General features: G+C 40.3%; 1 protein-coding gene across 1 annotated transcript in view; it reads left to right on the top strand.

The window, feature by feature from the left end:
* LOC103211015 (receptor-type tyrosine-protein phosphatase beta) overlaps positions 1-21,881 on the top strand; it is a gene marked incomplete at its 5' end in the record, with an annotated part of 95,328 nt that extends 73,447 nt beyond the window's left edge. The window contains 12 exons of the mRNA XM_042783116.1: positions 903-1,002; positions 1,815-1,898; positions 2,003-2,020; positions 2,143-2,224; positions 2,648-2,738; positions 3,307-3,383; positions 5,974-6,108; positions 7,388-7,510; positions 7,699-7,862; positions 10,869-11,004; positions 21,347-21,467; positions 21,859-21,881. Coding sequence (XP_042639050.1) covers positions 903-1,002; positions 1,815-1,898; positions 2,003-2,020; positions 2,143-2,224; positions 2,648-2,738; positions 3,307-3,383; positions 5,974-6,108; positions 7,388-7,510; positions 7,699-7,862; positions 10,869-11,004; positions 21,347-21,467; positions 21,859-21,881 — 1,154 coding nt within the window. The remainder of the gene's footprint in view (positions 1-902; positions 1,003-1,814; positions 1,899-2,002; positions 2,021-2,142; positions 2,225-2,647; positions 2,739-3,306; positions 3,384-5,973; positions 6,109-7,387; positions 7,511-7,698; positions 7,863-10,868; positions 11,005-21,346; positions 21,468-21,858) is intronic.
* Positions 21,882-24,711: the final 2,830 nt, after the last annotated feature.

Below are 24,711 nucleotides of genomic sequence, written 5' to 3'. Positions count from 1 at the left end.
ATATGAAATGTCCAAAATAGGCAAAAACTACAAAGACAGAAAGACTGAAACAATGAGCTCACACCAATGATCATGAAGACAGTTCAGGACCTGACAGTGTTTGGTTCTGTTGTGTATTAGGTTGCCATGACTCAGAGCCAACTTGCCGGCAACAAGCAACAACGTAAAGACAGAAAGTAGAGTAGTGCTTGCCAAGGGCTGGAACAGGTGGAAGGAAATGGGGAGTGGCTGCTTAGGGGTACGAGGTTGCTTTTGGGGGTGATGAAAATGTTATAAAATTAATTGTGGTGATGGTTGAAAAATTTGTGACTATACTAAAAAGTATTGAATTATACAATTTAAATTGGTGAATTGTAGAGTGTGTGAATTATATTTCAATAAAGCTGTTAGAAAAATGGGTTACTCTTACCTGTTCATAAACTCCCAATGGCTGTATCATACAAGATAATAAAAATGAGATTTCTTTACAAATAACCTTTACCCAACTCACTGGATTTGCAAAACCTAAAATGCTATGTAACATGTTACATATAAATGAAATAATGTTTTTATTTTGCTGGCAAATCACATGTTCTCCATTCTAAATACTGACCTTTATCTCAAATGTCCCAAGATCTATAAACAAGTACAAAAGATGGCCAAAATCCCCTTATAAGTGAAACACCATTAACTTAAAAGTGTAAGAATATGAACTTCAAGTATAATGACTGGCCTGCCTGCTACAAGATAGTAGTCCACATTTCATCATATCAGTTGTGTAAGTCCCAACCTTTGGATAATAAATGCTTCAATGTAGACATGACTTGAATTCTATCTGTCAGTGTTCCTTGGGAGAGAGGGCTTCAGTTCCTTAGCACTAATTTTCCCACCTGAGTTTGTTGTTTCCATCTGCATTATTGTAGAGCCCTTGTTTGGAGTCATTGAAGGTGTGAGTGCTGGTCTGTTCTTAATTGGCATGCTGGTAGCTGTTGTTGCCTTATTCATCTGCAGACAGAAAGTTAGGTGAGTACAAAAGACCCCTTTGGTGAGGCAAGTGAAAATGCCCTTTGGAATGAAAAGTACAAAAAGAAAATAAGTCCGCAGGTTAAATCACCTTTGTTCCTCCATAAAAGCAAAAGTCAAACTCTAAAGCCACAGTTTCCATTTTTCAGCTCCTCTGTATACATTTAATGAATTTTGCTCTTACTGGGAGACTGCAGTTTCATTTGAATGTGAAATAACTTCTTTTGTACAGGAAAAAAAAAAAAAAAATTTTTTCCCCTGTGGTTCAGTCTCTTCGTGAAGACAGAGATGTTTGCAAATTGTGTGCCCAAGTACTTTCCTAAAATGTGCTGAAAATTATGGCTGACATCACCATTTTTGGCTCATACCTGCCATCCAAATTTAAAAAGGGACCAAAAAGAACCAAAAAGCATGTTGCCTCAATGCCATACCCTCCTCTCTCAGGGAATTTCTTTTATTTGGCACACTGTCTTCTCTCTTGCAATCATGTCTTACATCTGTGGTTTACTGGTTTTTTAAAGAAAGTTTTATTGAGAGTGTGGGAAGTGATGATGACCTGTAGCCAAAAAAACCAGGAGACAAATCCTCAGCTATTGCCCAGATCTGTTTCTGAGTGGGAAAAAAAAAATCCATTTTTCCTTTATGCTCTTCTTCTCCTTTCCTTCCCTCAAAGAAGTGTTGGCCGAGTGTAAATCTACATGAGTACTGAAAAATCCATACTAACACAAACAGGCACAGCCTTACCATAGAGGAAAATTTTTGCTCAAATCGAGTTAAATAGTCAGAATGAAAAGCTTCTCCCTCTGTTTCAGCCATGGTCGAGAAAGGCCCTCCGCTCGCTTGAGTATTCGTCGGGATCGACCATTATCTGTCCACTTGAACCTGGGCCAGAAAGGGTAACTGCCACATTTTCCTTCATACAATTTTTTAAAATAAGGAATTGATTGTATTATGTGAGATTTGCTAACGTGGTCTTTCTTCTTCGCCCTTTCCTTCACAGTAACCAGAAAACATCTTGGTAAGAGAGAAAACTCATTAATTACTCTATTATGTGTTTTTGAAATACAACTCAGATTGGTTATGACATTTTCCCATTTCTTCAGTAACTTTATCTTCTTTTTGTTACATTCTTAATTATAGCCCAATAAAAATAAATCAGTTTGAAGGGCATTTTATGAAGCTACAAGCTGACTCCAACTACCTTCTATCCAAGGAATATGAGGTACGATTCAGGTGTAAGAAAAGTTTAGCATCCCTTAGCATAATTTCCCTCCTAACCTTTACTGTGGAATCACAGACTGACTGGACTCAGGAGTTAAGATGATGCTTAGATTCTCGGCTGAGTATTCTTTTATGCCAGAATCCACTCCTTGTACAATATACCAAGGATTGAAGCTTGTATACATCACATATTAAGTATTCCATAAACAGTAGGTAGTGATCTGGTCTCACAAAGATAACAGCCTAGGAAGCCTATGGAGTAGTTCTACTGCCATATAAAGTCACTATGAGTCAGAATTGACTTGACAGCACACAACAACAACAAAGTGTTGCTATTTCTATATTATTGAGTATTAAGGACTGTATGAGTTGTCTTGTTCTATTTCATATTCTTCTACTTGCCAACTAATTTTTTACTTAATAGGACTTAAAGGACGTGGGTCGAAACCAATCATGTGACATTGCACTCTTGCCAGAGAATAGAGGGAAAAATCGATACAACAATATATTGCCCTGTAAGTTTTGTGGTGAAATTTGTACTACTGTCTTCCACTAGCCATTTTTTCTTGTTTCCAGGGATGAAAATGGGGCTAAAGAAATATAGTATGGCTAGATACAGAAGACCTCAGGCTCTGAATGCCTTTAAAAAAGGATGCCTTGTGTTTTATTGCACTCCCTCCACAGAAGTAACAACTAGCTTAAATTCTAGTGACCAGAGGTTTCTTACGCTGTTGACATTTCAGCATGTTATCCTACTGCTTCTCTTTGGAAGCCTAATAACAGTAATGGGTGAAAGTAAGGGCTCTGGTGGCCAGCAGACTTGGATTGCTTAACAGAATTTCTAGTTCATGATTATTCTTTTATTATTATCATTAGTGTACTGGATGAAGCAATAGAAGATAGTTTTCCTGGATTGTTTTTATTCCAGCAGTGAAAGGGAGCTGGCCACTCCATCAGATAAATGCCATAGTCTTGCAAAGGGAAACACAGCTGAGCTTTTTTGTTGACACAATCTGCTCCAAAGAATAAGAGAACCACCCCCAAGAGTCAGTGACAAATCTCTCTCCCTAAACTTTCTTCCAGATGATGCCTCGCGGGTGAAGCTTTCCAACGTTGATGATGACCCTTGCTCTGACTACATCAATGCCAGCTATATTCCTGTAAGTGAACCACTGAGCAACACTGCCAGGGGTAAACCTTTGATGGGCAGCTAATCTGGAAATGCCTCTCTACCTGCATGGTTCCACAGTTCTTATTTGAAGATCTGGAAATATTTAGGTTTTCAAAGACCGTATCTGTTGCCTTCAGACCAACCGTGCCTGATTGCCATAATATACGAGTGTCCAATTCAGTCACTGCTAAGGCCCATTGGTCACCATGAATGTAGTCACACAACATCATTAAGTGTCCAGGATGCATTTTCAAGGGTTATTTTTTCTCTGCAGCCCTTAGCCAAGATGAGAGCTTCCTAAGGAAGCTGAATGAGACATTAGTGATTCAATGGCAGAAATTTCGTCTCCCATATGGGAAACAAGTCTCAGTCAATGTTCCTCATGTGCAGCCACTGCCTGTCAGTGGAGGTTTGCATGTTGCCATGATGTTGAACAGATTTCAGCAGTTTCCAGACAAAGGCAGATGAAGAAGACAAAGGCCTGGTGATCTACTTTCAAAAAATATCCAAGAAAATACTATGCATGACAGTAGAACATTGTCCAATCTACAACCGATTGTTCGACTATACATGGGATCACCGTGACTCAGGGCCAACTCAATAGCAGCTAATAACCACAACGACAAGAGCTGGACCTCTAATGTTCTGTTAAGGCTGCCTAGCTAAGGAAGCTGATCCTATCTTATTTGGAGTTTTGAAAGCCACAGACTCAACTCAAAGATTGAGTCAAACCTCTGGGATCTGATTCTGGCTAGCTTTTAGCCAACTTCCTGTAGCATACCAGAGTGAAAAGAACTTTAGTGTCAAAAAAAATCCAATTCTACTTCTGCCCTTTGCTGACCCTGTGACTTTGGGAAAGTTATGGATTTTGTTTCCTTTTCTAAAAAATGAGATTAGTGATATATACCTCAAGCATCCATTCACTCACTAAACACTAGGTAAGTGCTAACTCTAAGTCAAACACTGAGCTGTGTGCAGGGATAGGATAAAACAGAACCCTGATCCTAAAGGAATTCTCAGAAGAGTTGAGACATCAGGAAATTATAAGGCCACATCACGAGAAACATGCTAGAGTGGTGCTTCTCCAAGGTTAACATACATATTCATCAGCTGGGATCTTGTTAAAATGCAGGTTCTAACTCAAGAGGGCTGAGTTGAGACCTGGGATTCTGCATTTCTAACAAACTCCAAGATGATCCCAATATTGCTGGTCTGAAGACCACCTTCTGAGTATCAAGAGGTGAGAGGTTACCATGGGAGCATATGGGAGGAAAATATCACCCTGCAAAAGGTAAAGGGAAGCTCCACAGAGCAGGCATCATTCCAAGACTTGCATGATAAATAAAAATTAGCCAGATGAGAATCAGTGTTAGTGGACGGCAGGTTGAAGGTGGCAGATGTGACATAACCACAAAGGCTCTGAGAAGAGGCAAGAAGAGAAAGAGCTTTGAGTTGTTGTTGTTGTTGTTGTTATGTGCCGACGAGTCAAACCCAACTCATAGCGACCCCTCCTTGGGTTTCCGAGGCAGTATCACTACGGAAGTAGGATCGCCCAACCTTCCTTCTGAGGAGTGGCTGGTGGGTTTGAACCACCAGCCGTCTGGTTAGCAGGCAAGTGTCTTAGCCACTATGCTACCAGAGCTTTGAGTAGAAACTACAAATAATTCCATATTGTTGGAGTACAGAGTGAGTAGGTAAAAATAACCCCACTTGTTGGTTGAGATTAAATAAAATCTTTAAAAACTTCTGGTCCACTACATGTCATACAGTTGTTGTTGTTGTTGCTGCTGTTATCTGCCTTTGAGTCAGCCCCCGAATCATGGCAACCCTATGCACAGCCAGATTCTGAGCATCCCCATGATCAGTTGGGGATCTGATGTTGAGATCCATAGCATCTTCACTGACTGATTTTTTGGAAATAAATCACCAAGCCTTTCTTCCTAGTCTGTCTTAGTCTGGAAGCTCTGCTGAAACCTGTTCAATATCAGCATCACACAAGGCCCCACATGAGGTTCGTTGCCTGGGAGCTGAGACTGAGTCTCCCATGTGGAGAGCAAGAATTCTATCACTGAAGTACCAATGTCCTCTATCATATGGTAGATGCTCAATAAACAGTGCTTTCTTTAGCCTTATGTTTCCCTTGCATGACATCCTTTACTAACATTATTCCAGTGTCAATCATCTAACATTGTTAAAATTCATCTACCTTAAATACAGAGAGCCTGCTCAAAGTCAGACCTTCAGCCTATACACACACAGACACATACACACAATAGAATTGAGACACTTGTCCATATAACAGAGGGTGAAGTGTTTTCTAGATCATTGCCTGCATCCTCCATTTGTCTTTTAGAATAGACCCAGCCTAAATCAGAAGGAATTTGGCTCTTGACAATAGTTCAGTGCTCTGGCCTTTGTCCTTCCTGCTCCCAAACCTTGACACTTGTATGAGTATCTTTTTCTCAAGTCAAAGGCCTGGCAGAGACCTACATATCATTTAATCTTTAGAGCTAACTCTTTGTTTATAGCTTGTAAGAGGTCCATTGTTTCTGACTCTCCATATTGTAAATTCATCTCAGGGCAACAACTTCAGAAGAGAATACATCGCTACTCAGGGACCACTTCCTGGCACCAAGGATGACTTCTGGAAAATGACGTGGGAACAGAATGTTCACAACATTGTCATGGTGACACAGTGTGTCGAGAAGGGCCGAGTGAGTAAACAGCCTCCCTGGCTTCAGAGTCTTCCTGGATGGAATTCAATCCCACCATCAAAACTTAAACCCCCCAAAAACCAAGTAGGGATCGTGTGAGAACATTACTAGGGAATGAAGACACCCAGTTACAAAAGGCTTTAATAGTAATTCCAGGCAGTGCCTGATTCTGATTCTGGTTCTGAAGTTTCAGTCAAAGGTGTTTCCAAATGTGGACTGGAATTATTGCAAGTGCCATATCAGAGAAGAGTAACTGGCCAGTTGTTGCTCCCTCCTTCAGTGTGTGACTAAAGGGGAGACTTTTACCAGAGTCATTGGGCCTGCCCCTGCTTTCAGAAAAAGGAGAAATGAGTTTTAGGCTTTATCTATAGACAGAAAGTAATATAGTTATCTGTAGAAATTAAGCACATCTCTTGTAATGAATGCACTTTTAATCCTCTACTTTATAGGTCTATTTTGAAGATTAAAAGAGAGATTACATGTAAAATGCCCAGTATTCTGTGGTCAATAAATATTTGTCCATAGTCCTCTTTCTCCCATTTTTGTGCATGTAAACACAACCTCCCCGCCCCCCCAAAAAAAAAACCCACTGCCATTGAGTTGATTCCAACTCACAGCAACCCTAAAGGACAGAGTAGAACTGTCCCATAGGGTTTCCAAGGCTATAAATCTTTACGGAAACAGTCTGCCTCATTTTTCTCCCACGGAGTGGCTGGTAGATTTGAAGCACTGACCTTTTGATTAGGAGCTGAATGCTTTAACCACTGCACCATCAGAGCTCCTATGTAAACAAAAGCTTAGCTAAATATTCTGACTTCTCAAAGATCACTTGGCACTTTGCACTTGGTCCAGGCCAGGACACTGATACCAAAATATGAACAAGACAGGGCCAAGAAGACAATGACCTTCTTTGCCCATCTAGATGTTTTTCTGAAAGAGTGATAAATTTTAAAGCAGTTTATCTGCTAGTAGAACTAGAATACTGAGAAAATCAACAAAAATACTCAAGTGTGTAAGACTGCATGAAATGGAAGGGAAATGAATCCAAAGGTTGGGGGTTTTGCTCCTTGTGCAGTGTCACCAGTTGTGCTGGTGTCCCCTTCACTTGAAGCAGCAACCCAACTTCAGCACTGGCCATGAAAATGTTAATACAATGCAGATGGCCAAATGGCTTTAGCAGCTGATTCTGACTCAGGAAGACATTTCAAGGGGGGGAAAGTCCAAGTTCACAAAGGAGTCACATTTCTGGTCTCGCTGTTTTCCTCTCTGTCTTCTCTAGGTCAAGTGTGACCATTACTGGCCAGCAGACCAGGATTCCCTCTATTATGGAGACCTCATCCTGCAGATGCTCTCAGAGTCTGTGCTGCCAGAGTGGACCATCAGGGAGTTTAAGATATGCAGTGTACGTTAGCTTGTTCAACTTCATTTAACAACCCAGCTTGGAAAGATAAATGACATTTGTGGATCCCGACCTTGCTGGTTCTTATCCTGGAGTTTCAATCCATAGGAATTCTTACCTGGGCACAGTTGGCAAAGTTGAAGGTTTGCCTTGGGTCATTCTTCTTAATAGTCTACTCTCTGTTCCTGCAGGAGGAACAGCTCGATTCACACAGACTCATCCGACACTTTCACTATACGGTGTGGCCAGACCATGGAGTCCCCGAGACCACCCAGTCTCTTATCCAGTTTGTGAGAACTGTCAGAGATTACATCAACAGAACCCCTGGTGCTGGGCCCACTGTGGTGCACTGCAGGTACTCATCAACCTGGGAACCAATAAGAATGTCAGGCATACAAAGTCTACTATGTCTAGAAGACTGAAAAAAAGGCATAAACATGGGAAATTTGGTGGATGGAGGATTTGTCTGGTCCAAACAACCTCTTAGCACCGAAGACATCCTCTGTCTCTCTCTATAGATATACATATGTGTATGTATGTATGTATAGAGCTCTGGTGGTGTAGTGGGTAAGATATTTGGCTGCTCAAACGCACAAGCTGCTCTGTGAGAGGAAGATGTGATGATATACTTCCATAAAGATTTATAGCCTTGGAAACCCAGTGGGGGTCGTTATGAGTTGCAATCTACTCGATGGCAGTGGGTTTGGTTTTGGTTATGTAGGTATATACAGAAGCTGAACCTCTATTGCTAAGGCTAGCTTTGTTTTATGTATTTGCCAATTCAACGTTTTACATTGCAGTTCAGTGACATTGGTTTTGATCATCATGATATGCAGTCATCACCACCATCATTTCCATATTATCTCACCACCACTAAGAGAAACCCCTAAGCAAAGACTCCCCTTTTCCTCCTCCCTCCCACTCCTGGTAACCACTAATAAACTTTGCTCTCTATATATTTGCCTATTTCATTTAAGTGGGGCCATACAATATCTGTCCCTTTGTGACTGACATGTTTTTAAGGTTCATTCATGTGGCAGTATCCCTCAAGACTTCCTTTCTCTTTATGACTGAGTAATATTCCTTTGTATGTATATATCGCACTTGTTCATCCGTTCATCTGTTGATTGACATTTGGTTGCCTGTTGTGAACAGTGCTGCAATGAACTTTGGTATAGTCCTGGGTGATTTTATTACTCTGTCTTCCTTCTTCTTCTCCCCAACATCTCTCCTCTGCACTGACTTCTTTTCCATTTTCTTTGCCTCCCACCTGTCTCTCATCCTCACTTTCTGTCCTTCTTTCTACCTTTTACTCTTTTCCCTACTGTACAAAGTTCAAAGTCCTTATGTGACTTCCATGTCCTCCATCATGGGGCTCATCTTACTGTCCAATCTGGATTCCAACAACTCCCTCCCAGTCTTTCCAGGAAGGTAACTGCACAAGCTTATTTTTACTTCTCTTTATTCTTACTCCTTGGAGTTTCCCAACCTTTCTCTCCCACCTATTCACCTCCTACCCATGCATCCTTCAGGACCCCTGTTCTAAACCTTCTTCCAGCTCTAGAAGCCCTTGATATCTGTAGCACCTGATTTTACTTTCAAATTTCTGTCTCTCCTACATGTTTTCACTGATTCCTGTGATTTCATTCCCTTCCCTGTGCCAGACTGTAAGCTTATTGAGTTGGCCCATTGTCATTGCTTCTGTGGTATTCCCCAGGTCACATAGCACCTGGACCATAGCATGGTCTATGAATTTGCTAATGGAATCCTTCAACATCTGTCTTATTGGCAGCCCCCTCTCAGTTTTGCTTGTTTCCCTCATTTTTTCCCCCTTTCCCTTTGTTTGAAACAATACTTATCTCTAATTTTCAAAATTTCTTTTCAATTTTGAGTCTTAACTGGTACTCTCGAAGTGTTAAAGTTAAAGAGCCAGCCAGGCCAGAGATGGGCCCTGGGGCATTGAACCTCCTTAGGCAGATAAAATGGCTTGTCTGCAAAATCAGCTTGGTGCCCGCTGCCTCCTATGATTCATTTCCAGCTCTGAGGCTATTTAGTGGCCTCACTTAGATGCATGTGTGCAAAATCAATCTAACAAGCTCTCTTTCTCTCTGTCTCTCTCTGTCTCTCTCTCTCTCTCTGGGGAGCCTGGTGTTTAGCTAATTAATGTTTGCAACAATACTTTGATAGCCCTAACTGAATGGCACTAATAAATAAGAAGCCAAGAATTGCTACAGTAAGAGAAATGTCAGATGCACTCATTTTCTCCCAATTAGCCCAGCACCCTAGGACCCCTGCCTATATATGTCATTGGAACCCTGATGTTCTTAATAGGACTGTGAGGCACTCAATAGCTTCATGCATTCCAAAGAATGCATTTTCACCCAGGGCCACTGGAGAACTGATCTTCTTTTATCTTACAAATATGTGCATCAAAAATCCCCAGATAATACAACCACTTTGAGGAGCAATTTGTCAATACCCAGTGAAGTTGAAAGTGTACATACCCTATGACCCAGCAGTTCTTCTAGGTATCAATCCTAGAGTAGTCTTTACATATGCGCACAGTGATGTTCCTGGCAACACTCTTTTTAGCAGAGAAAAACTAGAAATGATCTCATTGTCCATCAGTAGGGAATAGTTCAGATATGATTTATAAACTCTATACCAAAAAAAAAAAGCAAACTCACTGCCATTGAGTCCATTCCAACTCAGAGTGACCCTCATTGGGTTTCTGAGGCCGTAAACCTTTACAGAAGTAGATTGCCCCATCGTTCTTCTACAGACTGGCTGGTGGGTTTGAACCACCAACCTTCTGGTTAGCAGTCAAATGCCTTAGGCACTATGCCCCTAGAGCTCCTTGTTGTTGTTGTTGTTATGTGAACCACCAGCCTTCTGGTTAGCAGTCAAGTGCCTTAGGCACTATGCTACCAGAGCACCTTAGGATAGTTAAAATATTAATTAGATCTACATATAACACCATGGATAAATCTCAAAACACAATATTGAGTAGAAAGGTTGGCAAAAATGTGTATAAAATCTACTAACATTTTAGTAAATTTTTGTAACATATAAAATAAATACAGTGTTTATGGAATCATATGTATGTAGGGAAAGTATAAAAATATGCATGGAAAGGATACCAAATACAGAATAATACTTATCCCTGATGGGAACAGAGTTGAGGAGAGGAAGGAAGGAGAAAGAAATGGAGGGCAGGGGTTCTATGTTTTATTTTTTTAACAGGGAGAGCACATTGAGAAAAGGAAACACCCTTCTATTCTCCCATGAACAGGAGGGGAAGAGAAAGATTGTGCCAGAGTCTATTGATGAGTTTTCAATTTTCTTTTGCCATCTTTTCCAGTGCTGGTGTGGGTAGGACTGGAACATTTATTGCATTGGACCGAATCCTCCAGCAACTAGACTCCAAAGATTCTGTGGACATTTATGGAGCAGTAAATGACCTAAGACTTCACAGGGTTCACATGGTCCAGACTGAGGTAAGAGTTACAAGCTGAAGGACGTAGACCTTCCCAGCAAAAAAAAAAAAAAAAAAAAAATTTCCAGGACTTCAGTCTGACGAGGAGAAAGAACTATGACACATGAGAAAGAGAAAGAGAGAATTGAATATAGATGTTTTATAGGGCTTAATTTAAAAAGAATCTCAGTGACATTGAGGGTGGGGTTTATACTTACCTTAATTGAGCTGGTTGCCCAGTCTCTCTCTGTAGGTGGTTAGGAAGAGATAGGTTCTCTACCCCATCCTCCCTGGGCTTTTTTCTAAAAAAAAAAATTATATATATTACAAACCATTTGCTGTTTCACCATTTTTTACATGTACAACGCAAGACATTGATTATGATACTCCTGTGGGGGAAACAATTCCCACTATCTGTTTCCAAATTTTGAAAGATGGGTTTGTTTTTTTTAATTAATACATTATACCTGGGGGCGTGACCAAAGCAGCCAGTCTTCAAGATCATTTCAAGATAGTCTGGTGGCTGAGTACAAGAAACTCAATTAGTAAACAGAAGTAGATTCCAATCTTCTCCCCTACATTCCGCCCACACCTGTGCCCCTGCCTCTGGAGACACCAAGGGGGTGATCATGAAAGCTAAAAGCTTCCTTTTGTACAGCACTTTGACATTTGCAGGGCATTTTAAAACATGTTATCTCATTAAATTTCTACAATAATCAGATAAGGAGGTATTTCCCATTTTGCAGGCTAGAAAAATGAGGTTCAGAAGGTAGGGTTCTGCACAAGGCACACAGCCATAAAGTGGCTGAGCTGGGACTTGAACTCTGGTCTAGAGAATCCCAGGCCCTGAACACCAGCCTGCTGCCCCACAGCCTCATGGTTGGGTCTTGAACCCCACACTATGTTGTAAACAGGCCCAAGCATTTCATACCCCTAAAATTCAAGTTCCTTTATCTTGCATTTCCCAGCTATTTCTTCCAAGTAACCCAACAAAATCCTCCATTAAAAAAAATCCTGGTCAAAAAAGTGGAAAAGTTTTACATCCTATTATATCTCACTTAAAGGAAGCAGTGGTGGTTCTTACTTTCTGTGCAGGAGACTCAGGTTTGATTCCCAGCCAATACACAGGCAGCACCTGTCTGTCAGTGGAGGCTTTTGTATTGCTATGATGTTGCTTAGGAGCTCTGGTAGCATAGTGCCTAAGGCACTTGACTGCTAACCAGAAGTCTGGTGGTTCAAACCCACCAGCCCCTCCTTGGAAGGAAGATGGGGCAATCTACTTCTGTAGTGATACTGCCTCAGAAACCCAAGGAGGGGTCCCTATGAGTTGGGTCCGACTCTACAGCACATAACAACAACAACAACATGATGTTGCTTGTATGTTGCTAAGGGCTTTGGTGATATAGTGGTTAAAGCATTGGGCTGCTAACCAACAGGTCAGTGGTTTCAAACCCACAAGTTGCTCCACAGGAGAATGATGAGGCAGTCTGCTTCCATAAAGATTTACAGCCTTGGAAATCCTATGGGGCAGTTCTTCTCTGTTTATTATGAGTTGGAATCAACTCCGTGACAGTGGGAATGATGTTCAACAGGTTTCAGTGGAACTTCCAGACTAAAACAGTCTAGGAAGACAGGCCTGACAATTTACTTCTGAAAATCAGCCAATGAAAACTCTACAGATCACAATGCTCTGATCCACAGCTGATCATGGGGCCGGCACAAGTGTTTTGTTGCATTGTGCATGGGGTAGCTATGAGTCAGGGACAACTAACTCAATGGCAGCTAACAACAATAACAAAAGTCTCAGTACACATGAAACTTCCAAGGGGGCAGTGCTCCACAAAACTGGAGTGACTGTAGCAAAGGCTCCCTTCAAGCTTTGTTGTCCCCACTATTCCCAGAACCAACTGAACTCTTTCCTTGTGCAGCATATACTAGTACCTTGCAGAACTCACATTCCATAGCACATTTTGGAAAATGCTTGTCTCATTGCCTCCTTCAGACTGTGCCCACACCATGTATCTCCTGCCTCCATCACTGTACTGGGCAGAGAGGACTTTAGTTATACCAATTATTATTTGTTGTTGTTGTTGTTATGTGCAGTCGAGTCAAACCCAACTCATAGCGACGCCTCCTTGGGTTTCCGAGGCAGTATCACTACGGAAGTAGGATTGCCCAACCTTCCTTCCGAGGAGTGGCTGGTGGGTTTGAACCGCCAGCCGTCTGGTTAGCAGGCAAGTGTCTTAGCCACTCTGCTACCAGAGCTCCCCCAATTATTATTATAGCATACTTTAAAAAAATGTTTTTTTTAATGCATGAAACTATATCAGAATTATAGCCAATGACTGAATCTAGTAACAGTTTTTAAACTTAAGTGTAAATTAAAATTTAATAAAATTAATGATTCAGTTCCTCAGACTCACTAGCCACATTTCAGGTACTCAGTAGCCACATGTGGACAATACGGATTTGAAGGGGGGACCCACCCCATTGCCATCAAGTCCATTTTGACACATGAGGAGCCCAGTATGAGATCTTTTGCAGCAGATGTGTCCAATGCAATCTGTCATTGGATTTCTTTCTTTTTTAACTCTTATGTGATTTGGATAAAAGTTTACAGAGCAAATCAGTTTTCCATCCAACAAGTCATGCACGTTTTGCTTTGTGACACTGCTGCAGTCCCCACAATGTAACAGCACTCTTCCTACTTCCTTCCTGTGTTGACCATTTCCTCTCATCCTTCTTTCCCATCCCTTCCTGCCTTCTGAGCTTTATCCCTGGGCAAATGCTGCCCTTTTGATCGCTGATTCTAAGGAGTGTGAACCACCCTGTTGGTATTGTTCACCTTATAAGTCTATCACTTGGCTGAAAGTTGAGTCATGAGTGTGAATTCAGTTCCAGGCCTGAAGGGTGTCTAAGAGCCATAGTATCAGGGGTTCCCAGAGTCTCTATCAGACCAGTAAGTCTGGTCTTTTTTTATTGTTTTGAGTTTTTTCTATATTTTTCTTTACTCTAGCCAGGACTCCCTATCATGATCCCTTTCAGAGTGGTCAACAGTGGTAGCCAGGCACCATCTTGTTCTTCTAGTCTCAGAGTTGTGGAAGCTGAGGTTCGTGTGATCTATTAGTCCTGTGGACCAATTGTTTCCTAGTATTTTTTATTTTCTTCACTCTTCTTTGCTCCAGATGGGGAGAGACCAATAGTTGCACCTAAGATGGCTATTCACAAGCTTTTAAGACACCAGTCACTACTCATCACAAAACAAGCCAAACTTTACTGCTGTCGAGTAAATTTCAACTCATAGCAAACCCCATTGGGTTTCTGAGGTGGTAAATCTTTATGGAAGTAGATTGCCCAGTCTTTCTTCCTCAGGGTGGCTGGTGGGTTTGAACCAACAACCTTCTAGTTAGCCATCAGATGCCTTAGGCACTGTGCTATCAGAGGTCCTGACTCACCGAAGTAGGATGCAAAACATTGTCTCTGTGGACTATGTTATGCCAGTTGACCTTAGTGTCCCACAAGATTATGATTCTGAGCCCCCAGGCACAGCAATTCTTTCCAAGATGTTTGGTTATGGCTAAGATGTTTTTATAAGTTTGCCCCCTGTATACTGTGCTATATTCATGGATATATTTGTAGCATGTGTAAACACATTCATAGAAATATCCTCTGTCAAACCACAAATGTATTTGTGGGTATAGTCTCACTTTTAGGCAAAAGTCCCATCCCTGACCAGCTTGTGCATCTATGTATCTATTCATAGATTATTGTTATTACTCTCATTACAGGATTTGATATGTAATAGTATTTTCTAGAAGTCGACCTTCAGGCTTTTCATAGTCTACCTCTAGGTGGACCTGAACCCCCAGTCTTTCATTTAGCACCCAAATGCTTTAACTATTTGCACCACCCAAGGACCAGTATTAGGGCAGGTGTCAAAAAAACACACAAAACTAAAGAGAATTGTATGATCAAAAAAACACACAAAACTAAAGAGAATTGTATGATCAGTTTTCATGTACCCAAACCCCAGCTTTTATGATGATCAGTATTCTATATTCTTTTCTTAAAAAATCTATATCCTAAACACATTGTTTCCCTCACCTGTTGACTCCATTAGAATATTTTAAATCAATTCCTAATTATCATATCATTTCATCCTTAAATACTTCTCTACATATCTCTTAGATCAGAATTCTTTTTTAAAAATATGAGCACAGTATTATTGCACCTAACAATTTTTACCATAATTCCTTAGTATTATCTAAAATCCTGTCAATGTTTACATACCCCTAATTATCTCAACAGCCACTCCTCGGAAGGAAGGTTGGGCAATCCTACTTCCATAGTGATACTGCCTCGGAAACCCAAGGAGGGGTCGCTATGAGTCAGGGCTGACTCGATGGCACATAACAACAACAACAACAATTATCTCAAAAATTACCTTTTACAGTTGGTTTGAATCAGAATCCAAACAAAGTCTACACATTGCATTTGGCTCATGAATCTTCTAAATCTCTTTTAATCTATAATAATGTTCCCTCCAATTTGTTTTTCATACCATTTATTTGTTACACTAACCAGTTCATTTGTTCTGTAGATTTTCCCACATTTTGGATGTGTCTGATTGCTTTTTCATAGTGGTAATGTGTTTCTCTGTTCTCTGTTGTTGTTGTTGTTTTTAACCGCCATTGAGTTGGCCCCAACTCATGGCAACCCCATGCAAAATGTGAAAAAATGTTACCAGGTCCTACATAATCCCCATGACTGGCTGCAAATCACATCCTTTTGATCCATAGGGTTTTCATTTGCTGATTTTCAGAAGTAGAAAATCTATCTTAGTCTGAAAGCTATACTAACACCTGCCCACTGACAGTGGAGGTGCACTGGCCAAGAATAAAACCCTTGTCTCCTGCATGGAAGTCAAGAATTCTACTACTGAACCACCAACATCTCCTTACTCTCACCAATATGGTTAGATCTAGAGGCTGGATTAAATTCAGGTTCCTTTTTATGGGTGCAGTGCTTCACAGGAGGGCACTGAGTACTTCCAGTTGCATCATATCAGGAGGCACATTATGTCTGTGCCTTTCTTTAAGTGCTGATGAATTTGACAGTGACTTCAGGGGATCTGAACCATACACTATAATGCTCCCCATCAACCTCTCACTTAACACTTTCAGCAACCATTGATGATCACTGTCTAGATCTATTATTTCATTAAAGTTTGGAGAATTATATCATACTGTATCATAATTGTTTTCCTTCAGTTTTCTCCATCAGAGTAACAGTTCCTGGAGGGTAGGGACTTGTTTTCATTCTTTATAATCCCCAATATTGTTATATCTGTTAAATGGAAGGACAAATATCCTACAATTATGTTGCTTAGAAGTCAATAGTAATGTTTTATTATTAGTTTATTGTTAATTTCACAAACTCAAACAATATTTAATTAGTAATTTTAGCAAGAAGAGGCTATCGCATTGTAAGTAGTCTTGTGCTCTCTGTGTGTGTGTGTGTGTGTGTATTCAGGCTCCCAAGTGATTGTCAGAGGCTTTTGGGACACATATATCATTTTTATGTATCTGCCCAGAACTCTGAAGATAATTCTGGCAAAGAGCAGGAACTCTATTATAAATATCACTGGCTGGCTTTCAGAGCAGGGGAACATGATGTGCCAAAGCTCTTCCTCCTTCTCCTTAGATATAACTCCACTTTTCCCTATTTTAAATGTCCAAGTTCTCCCAAGCTTTTGTCCTGAAGTCACTGCTCTTATTTCTCTCAACCTTCATTCTTTGTGATGAAGAAAAAACTCCCACAGCTTCCAGAACCTTACAGAAACCTTACCATTTATCCAAAACTCAAACACTCAAAACAAAACTCTTTATCATTCGTTAAAGACACAAAAACAAACCACTCCTTTTGTTCCTGCTCCTTCCAGTTTCAGTTAATGGTGTTGCTATCAGTCTGTTTGCCCAAGCTAAGATTAGATTCTTTTGCTAGAGCTCCCATTCAACTGGTCACTAAACCTTGTCAATTCTACCCAACATCTTTCTCTTATTTCTAATCCCTCACTCCACTCCCACTGCCCTTGCTCATCCCTTTGTCACTCTCACCTGGTCTATTATCATAGTCTCTACTGGGTCTCCTGACTCACACTTCTGCCCTAACAACTCTTCATCATCATTGCCACCACCAAAGTCCCCTCTCTGAAATAGATTTGACCATGGCAACACCCTGCACAAAAATTTTGAACAGCTCTCCATTACTTGTGAAATGATATTCAAACTCTCATCCTTGTGTACAAAGTTCTTCATAACCTGACCCCAACTTCTCCAACTTCATGTCATACTACCACCCCACTCCTACTGTTTTAGGGTCTGCCAAAATTAAGGAAGGTTTCCCTCCCTTATTCAAAATCAAATATGATTCTCTGCATCATAATGGAATAAATAATGTAGTGAGATACAAATTTTCTTTCCCCTTTTTACTCTAGCCAGCAAAATGCCAAAAAATATCCATATATTATCTGGTTTGCTTTTAGCCCTGTGTCCAAGATGGACTTCTACAATTTCAGAAGTCCTGAGCCTCAGAGCTTGCATGGCTCATTTGTAATGCAAATGCATACAGAGTAGTTTGTTCCCAGTCAGCCCCTTTGGGTGACTGTTCCAGCAAAGGAGGAAGGACCCCTTTGTATTACTTTTCTGGGTCCATGGTGGTGGAAGACTTCAATGTTCTTCTACTTTATTTGGGATACAAAGGGATGTGAGTCTTGACAATGTTTGATAAATAAATCAAAGAGCAAGTATTTCTAAACAAAAAAGCTTTAGACAGGGGATTGGCAATTATGTCCATCCCCCCTTTTAGCCTTCCTTAGGAAAAATTTGCAGCCTGGCTCTGACAGGGTCATACAGACCGAAGCAATAATTTGGTAAAGAATAATAGATGCCAGTCCCAGTCAGTCATTCTCATTGGTTTCTTATGAGAAAGAAACACTTGATGTCATGGTGCTGAGGATCCCAGTCTCTGGAAGATTCTCCTGGGGGTTTCCCATGCCCTTCATATCCTACACTTTAGCTACACTACACTTCTCACAGTTTGCAGAATATATGTGCATTTTCATATTATTTTCCATCACTTGAAATGGCCTACTTCTTTACTTATATTCTTAGAAATAGCACCTTTTTCTCTCTAGCTTGATATTTCCCTTCCCCAAAAGAGGTCCTGATAGCTTCCTCTTCTGACCATAATTTTATCTTACATTTATCACATTGTAGGTATTTGCTCACCAATCTACCTCTCTGTTAAACTGTATACTCTGGGACCATAAAAGTCTGTAAAGAATATGTGATACTATATATATTGGTGGAATTGAATGTGTCAACATCAAGCCTAGTCATCACTAGTTAACTGACTAGAGCAAAACATGATCTTTCCTGATCTAAGGTTCATAGACTAGACTTTGTCTACTTTCATTATGAATAAAAAGGGAAACATATTAACAATCTAAAGATTTTAGTGATAATCATTTAGTAATACTCATTTTCAAAGGGACATTCTATTCGGAAAAGATGAATGTATATTTAAGACAAGGAAAATAAATGAAACCTAGTCTCAAAGCCCGTAGTGGATCATTGTTGAAGAATTTATTGACAGACCATAGCACAGTGGTGGTAGAGCTCATTCACTGCTTACCTCTAAGGTCCCAAAGTAATTGAATAACCAAGTAGAACTGAAAATATGTATTATGCTTTGGGGGAAAAGAAACAGAGAAGTCAGTCTTTAATTTGGCAGGTCATTTTCAAGATGGCAAAAAGATACTCCTCTATGCTAAGAGCCGTTCTCAGCACTCTTCTCAAATTTTCCAGGTTGCAATAGCGTCAAGCACTGATAACAAGTGAGCAAAAAGTGTGAGCAGGAATGCAGACAATGGTTACTAATATCAACTCAGACATCATATGATTTTTTTTTTAATGTCCTAATCTAATGAATCCAAGCATAGCAAGGATTGTGAGGATGCTGGGCAGTGTTTCATTCTGTTGTACATAGGGTTATCAGTCGGAGCTCAGTAGTAGTTCTAATAGTAGCAATAGCAGTGGTAGCTACCAAGAGAAATCAGCAATAGCCATAGAAATAGTGTTCTGGTTACCTTGTACTACTCTGACAGGAATTCCATAAATGGGATGGCTTTAACAAACAGGAGTTTATTCTCTTACAGTTTGGGAGGCTAGAAATCTGAGTTCAAAGTGCCGGCTCTAGACTCACTGCTGTTGAGTCGAACCTAACCCATAGCTACCACTCCTTGGCTTTCTGAGACAGTATCACTACAGAAGTAGATTGCCCAACCTTCCTTCCAAGGAGTGGCTGGTGGGTTTGAACTGCCAGCCTTCTGGTTAGCAGTCAAGTGCCTTAGGCACTATGCTACCAGAGCTCCTCCAGGCTCTAGGGGTTGGGTGAAAACCTCTCAACCTTGGGCTTCAGTTCTGCCTCCTGCTCCCGGCCTACTGAAGGTGGAAGCTTTTCTTCACTCAGGCAGCTGCTGGCTGCTGAGGCTGACAAGCCCAAGGTTGACAAGTGAAAAGGCACAGTCCCAATGTTACCAAACAACATGGCAAGCCACTAATTCAAGTCCAGATGAAGTCCCAAGATCGGCAGGGCATGGCAGACTGTTGAACAATGACTTAGCTATATGCAGGATTCAAGTGTGCCAAAAGGTAGAGACCACTCCCAAAGCTGTTTCTTATATACAGGAAGCAGACCACATTCCTAAAGCAGCTACTCAGCTGCTCCCATAGATTCCACCATGGAGTTAATCACCCATCTCACCATGGAGAATAACTTACATTCAGCTGCTCAGCCACTCAACCAGGCCCAGCCAAGCTGACACACAAACTTAACTACCACACAGGTCTAGTTTCCAGTCAGGGAGAATGCCTAACACTAACCTATAAAAATAAATCCATGTCCACTTTTAAATATCATTAGTGAGAGAAGATTTTATAGTCTCATTTTGTATCTCAAACCTTTAAGATACTCTAAGATTGGCCACATTAATCTCCTTAAACATTAGGTCCAGAAATATTTTTCAACATTTATCTGACAGTAACACAAAGTTTTATTTCCTGAAAACTTTGCTTTTAGTGAACATAGGATGTTAGCTATAAAAGAGATACTGGCCTCCTTGTTTTAGAAATGGGGTAACTGAGATCCCAAGAAGCATGATTCAGCCTGTGCAAGCTAGAGGCAGGCCAAGAGCCTCTCTCATGTAGTGTCCTGCTCCTCTCTCAGCCTTGCCACTGCCTTGGCTCTGAGCAGTCACTGTGTCATTATAGGTAGCCAAGGCCACACACTGAGGTTACACAAATACCCATGCCCTTAGCAAAGAGTTCAGTTGGTAGGAAGGAAGGAGACTCATTGCACATGTTTGGCTGCCTATGGCCATGACTGTTGTCAGTTGAGGTCTTTGTGGTATCTTGATGGTTACCAAAACTCTGAGTCTTCTATTGTGTCTGTATTTCCAAATAGCTGGCATGTGGGTCTGTCCTCACTGTGTGCACTCAGAACCCTCTGCAGTTCTGTGCAGTTCAGGCAACATCTTTTAGCATCTTACAGACTGATGCTGAGAGAACCAAGATGGATACGACATTCAATAATACAGTGAAGTTAGAATTCATCTAAGAAAAACTGGTATATTGAAAAGAACATGAACTTGGAGGTCATACACCCAGTAGCAAATCTAGGTCCCCATTTCTCAGTTGACCTTGGAGAAGTTACATAACCACTTTGAGTCTCAGTTTATAAGGATATTTATAACTATTTCACAAGGTTGTTTAAATAATTTAATGAGATAATTTATGTAAAAGGCATAGCCTAATGTTTGGCATTCAGTAAATATTTGCGAGGGACCTACTATGTGCCACACATAGTTATAGGCACTCATGAAATGTACTGTATAAATATGCATACACATAAGAAAGCATGAATAAACACCACCTCTCTGTCCATTATCATTATTCTCTGTTCATTGGCAAAAAGCAATCATTCTTCCATGTATTAGAAAATATTAGTAAAGTGTTGATCAAGAAATTTGTTAACTATATAGATTCCCAAACCCCAAAAAGAGGAAGACCTTCAATGAGATGGACTGACAAGTGGCTACAACAATGAGGTCAAATATTGCAATAATTAGGGGGATGAAGCAAGACCAAGCACCATTTTTTCTGTGTGCATAGGGTCTCTATGGGTTGGAACTGACTGGACGGCACTTAACAACAACGTATGGAATCCCATCATTGTTGATGTTTTGTGAGAGTCCTTCATCTTTCTTATGCTTGAATCATCCCGTGTTTTCTGCTTTTTCATAGTGTCAATATGTATACCTACATCAGTGTGTAAGAGATGTCCTCAGAGCAAGGAAGCTACGGAGTGAACAAGAAAACCCCTTGTTTCCAATCTACGAAAATGTGAATCCCGAGTATCACAGAGGTAGGAGCTTACTTCACTGACTGTTAAGTTCATTTAACAAGATATCATCAATCTCAGAACCATTAATACCCTAGAGTTCTTCCAATGGGCACCACCCATTTCTTCTATCCACAGCTTAAGAGAAAGGCCCCCACAAAGAGTGACAGCAGGGAAGAGAGGCAGCGTGGGGAGGGATGCCCACATGAGAGAACTGATTTCATATGGTGTCCCCTCCTGCCTGCCCTCTGTTAAGGACTCCACCTAACACTTCTTTTCTAAGTGATATGCTCACTGCTAGGGAGGATGTTTTGAAATCACAACTGGGAGTTCAAATTGTAAAATCACTTTGGGGAAGAATTTGACAGTATGTATTAAGGTCCTTAATATATCCTTATCTTGTGATCCATTCTAGGTGCTGAAAAAGCTTTTATTTGAAGCTTTATGTAGCTAAAAGTATGAGTGAATAAACTCAGTAACAGTTGAAGACTAAGTATACCATGGAGCATTCTCTTAATAGAATATGATTTGGTCATTAAGGATTATATATTTGAGGAGATTATGGTAACATGGATATACTTATAAGTAAATTAAGTTTAAAAAAATCAGAATGTAAAACAAATAAAAACAATGCATGCTGTTGTTGTTGTTAGGTGCCATCAAGTCAGTTTTAACTCATAGCAACACTATGTGCTATGAACAAAACACTACCCACTACCCATCCTGCACCATCCTCACAATTATTGCTATGCTGGAGCTCATTATTGCAGCTACTGTATCAGTCCATCGCGTTGAGGATCTTCCTCTTTTTTCTTGACCCTCACTTTGCCAGGCATGATACGCATCTCTAGGAACTGGTCCTTCCTGATAACATGATCAAAGTATGAGAGATGAAGTCTGGCCATTCTTGCTTCTAAGGAACATTCTGGCTGTACTTCTTCCAAGATAGATTTGTTTGTTCTTCTGGTAGTCCAAGAATTCAATATTCTTCACCAACACTACAATTCAAATGCATCAGTTCTTCTGAGGTCTTCCTTATTCATTGTCCAGCTTTCAAACAGTGCATGAGGGAAGGTGGAGAGAGATTGGAAGGAAATATACCAAACTAGTACAACAAATTTCTCTGAGCAATTGTAATATATATGATTTTTTCTTCTAGTTCATGTTTTTTTCCAAATTATCTAGAATAAGCATGTAACACATTTTAAATGAGAAAATCAGAAAAAAAAAAAAATTTAATAAACTATATAGGGCACTACTGTGGTCAGACAGTAATTACACGACAACAGAAAGGTCCTCATGTGTCTTCTCACTCTGGGCCATCAGTAGGACCTAATTTATCACATAGGATAACTGGAAAGTTGAAGGTACTTTCTCTTATCATCTATTACTGCCTAAAAATTCACCCTAAAACTTAGCAGCTTAAGTCAACATTTGTTCTCTCAGTTTCTACAGGTCTTTTCTAGGTTGTTTTCTGGCCCAGGGTGTCTCTCATGAGGTTGCAGTCCAGATACTGGCTGGGGCTACAGTTATCTGAAGGCTTGAATCCTCTTCAAAATGGCTCACTCACATGGACACTGAGAGGAGGTCTCAGTTTCTGGCCACATGAACTGATATCTATCTATAAATCAGATGATAGAGTTTTACAAACATTATTTCAGAGCTGTTTTATCTCCATTTCTGATTGATCTACAGTTGTTGACATCTCCTAACATTATATGTACCTCTCTGCCCCCTCTGTGTCCACCCACCTAGCCAGTTAGTTAAATAGTTAATCATTGTAAAGCACAAATACATGAGAGAGATGCTATTTAAAGGAGTGCTTTGTAAATCACATAATCCTTTTGTATTGTAAATAATTACTCCCTAACTTATCTGTATAGTAAATTAAGGGTTTCACATGTCAGATTCTTCAAGAAGCTCCAGGATGGAGGGGGCTCTGGGGAACATCGCAGGTTCTTTTTGTTGTTTTGACTTGTTGGAGAGTCTTTTATTATTTTATTTTTTTAGAATATTCTTGGGTGCTTCTGAAGAAAGCTAACTGAGGTATAGAAAGGACAACCACCAGGCACCTAAATGTTAAGATTCAAGCCATAGTTCTGGAAATAACTCGCATTAACAAGCTGTATACCCTTGAGTGAATTACTTTGCCGCTCTGAAATTGTGGCCTCATCTGTAAAAGCAAGTGGGGGTGGGGGATGGGGCAGTAAGACTGGAATCTCTGGTCTCTTCAATTCTTATCATCTGTGGTTCTAAATGGAAAGCCCTGGCCCCACAGGAATGATCTCATCCTAAACCATATTGAGCTTTAGTTCTTTCTGTTGTTCTTAACCATTTGTAATTTTAATAAACAGAACAAACAACTATGCCACACCCTACTACAGCCTCTGATTACAATGTCCTTACTTTCAGATGGAGTCTATTCAAGACATTAAGAATGTACCCCAAGATCTTCTGGATACAAGCTATTCACTGTGTGATTTTCTAAAAAACTTGCTTCATGCTCTAGAAAGATGCCAGCTATTTCTGTTGATACAATGTATAATTTATTAATCTGGATAATTTTAAAGAATTTATGTAATTTAAAGGTAACAGATATCATTGTACATAGTTATATTTTGTAGTTTCTTCTGTAAATATGTATTTTTCGTAATGTATAATATTAAGCTTTATGTAATACAATTATTCCAAACGAAACTGTTCCTGAATTGTTCTACATAAACTAATTTAATCTATATGACAGGACTACTGGCAAAATGTATATAGTTGCAGTTGCAGAGGCATTTCCTTGGGCCATGATTTTTACCTATTTAGATATTCACTGTGCAGATTAAAGGACAGGGTTGGAGAGAACGTGCAGTGTGGCTGGCTCTGCTGTAGGCTGTCCTACGAATCTTAAGATACAAAGATGATGCACATGCTCTTTGGACAAATACAATCATCAAAAACAGGTTTAGAGGGGAAGAAAGATTAGGTAGTGCCAAGGCCAAAACTGGGTGGTTATGCACAAACTAGTTACTCTTCACTTTCTCATGCCAAGGGTAGAGGCCAAAGTGGTCAGCTCAGGGGCCATGTAACTTGTAAGGCAAGCTCAAGCTGCAGGCTTATGTGTTCTGATAGAATGTGGTCCAAGCAAAAGTAATGAAGCCCTTGTGTTAAGAAGAATGCCATCTGTAAGCATGCCAGTAACCATGGGAATCAGTCAACACCCATAGTGCTTGGAGATTATTTCATTACATTCCTATCAATATCTGAATGTACACTGGGG

Source organism: Orycteropus afer, unplaced genomic scaffold (assembly GCF_000298275.1).
Source record: "Orycteropus afer afer isolate SDZICR_OR568_19922 unplaced genomic scaffold, OryAfe1.0 scaffold00685, whole genome shotgun sequence".
In the NCBI taxonomy this organism is placed as follows: Eukaryota; Metazoa; Chordata; class Mammalia; order Tubulidentata; family Orycteropodidae; genus Orycteropus; species Orycteropus afer.
The sequence above is the reverse complement of the archived record's forward strand: the minus strand, read 5'-3'. Positions and strand labels throughout refer to the sequence as shown.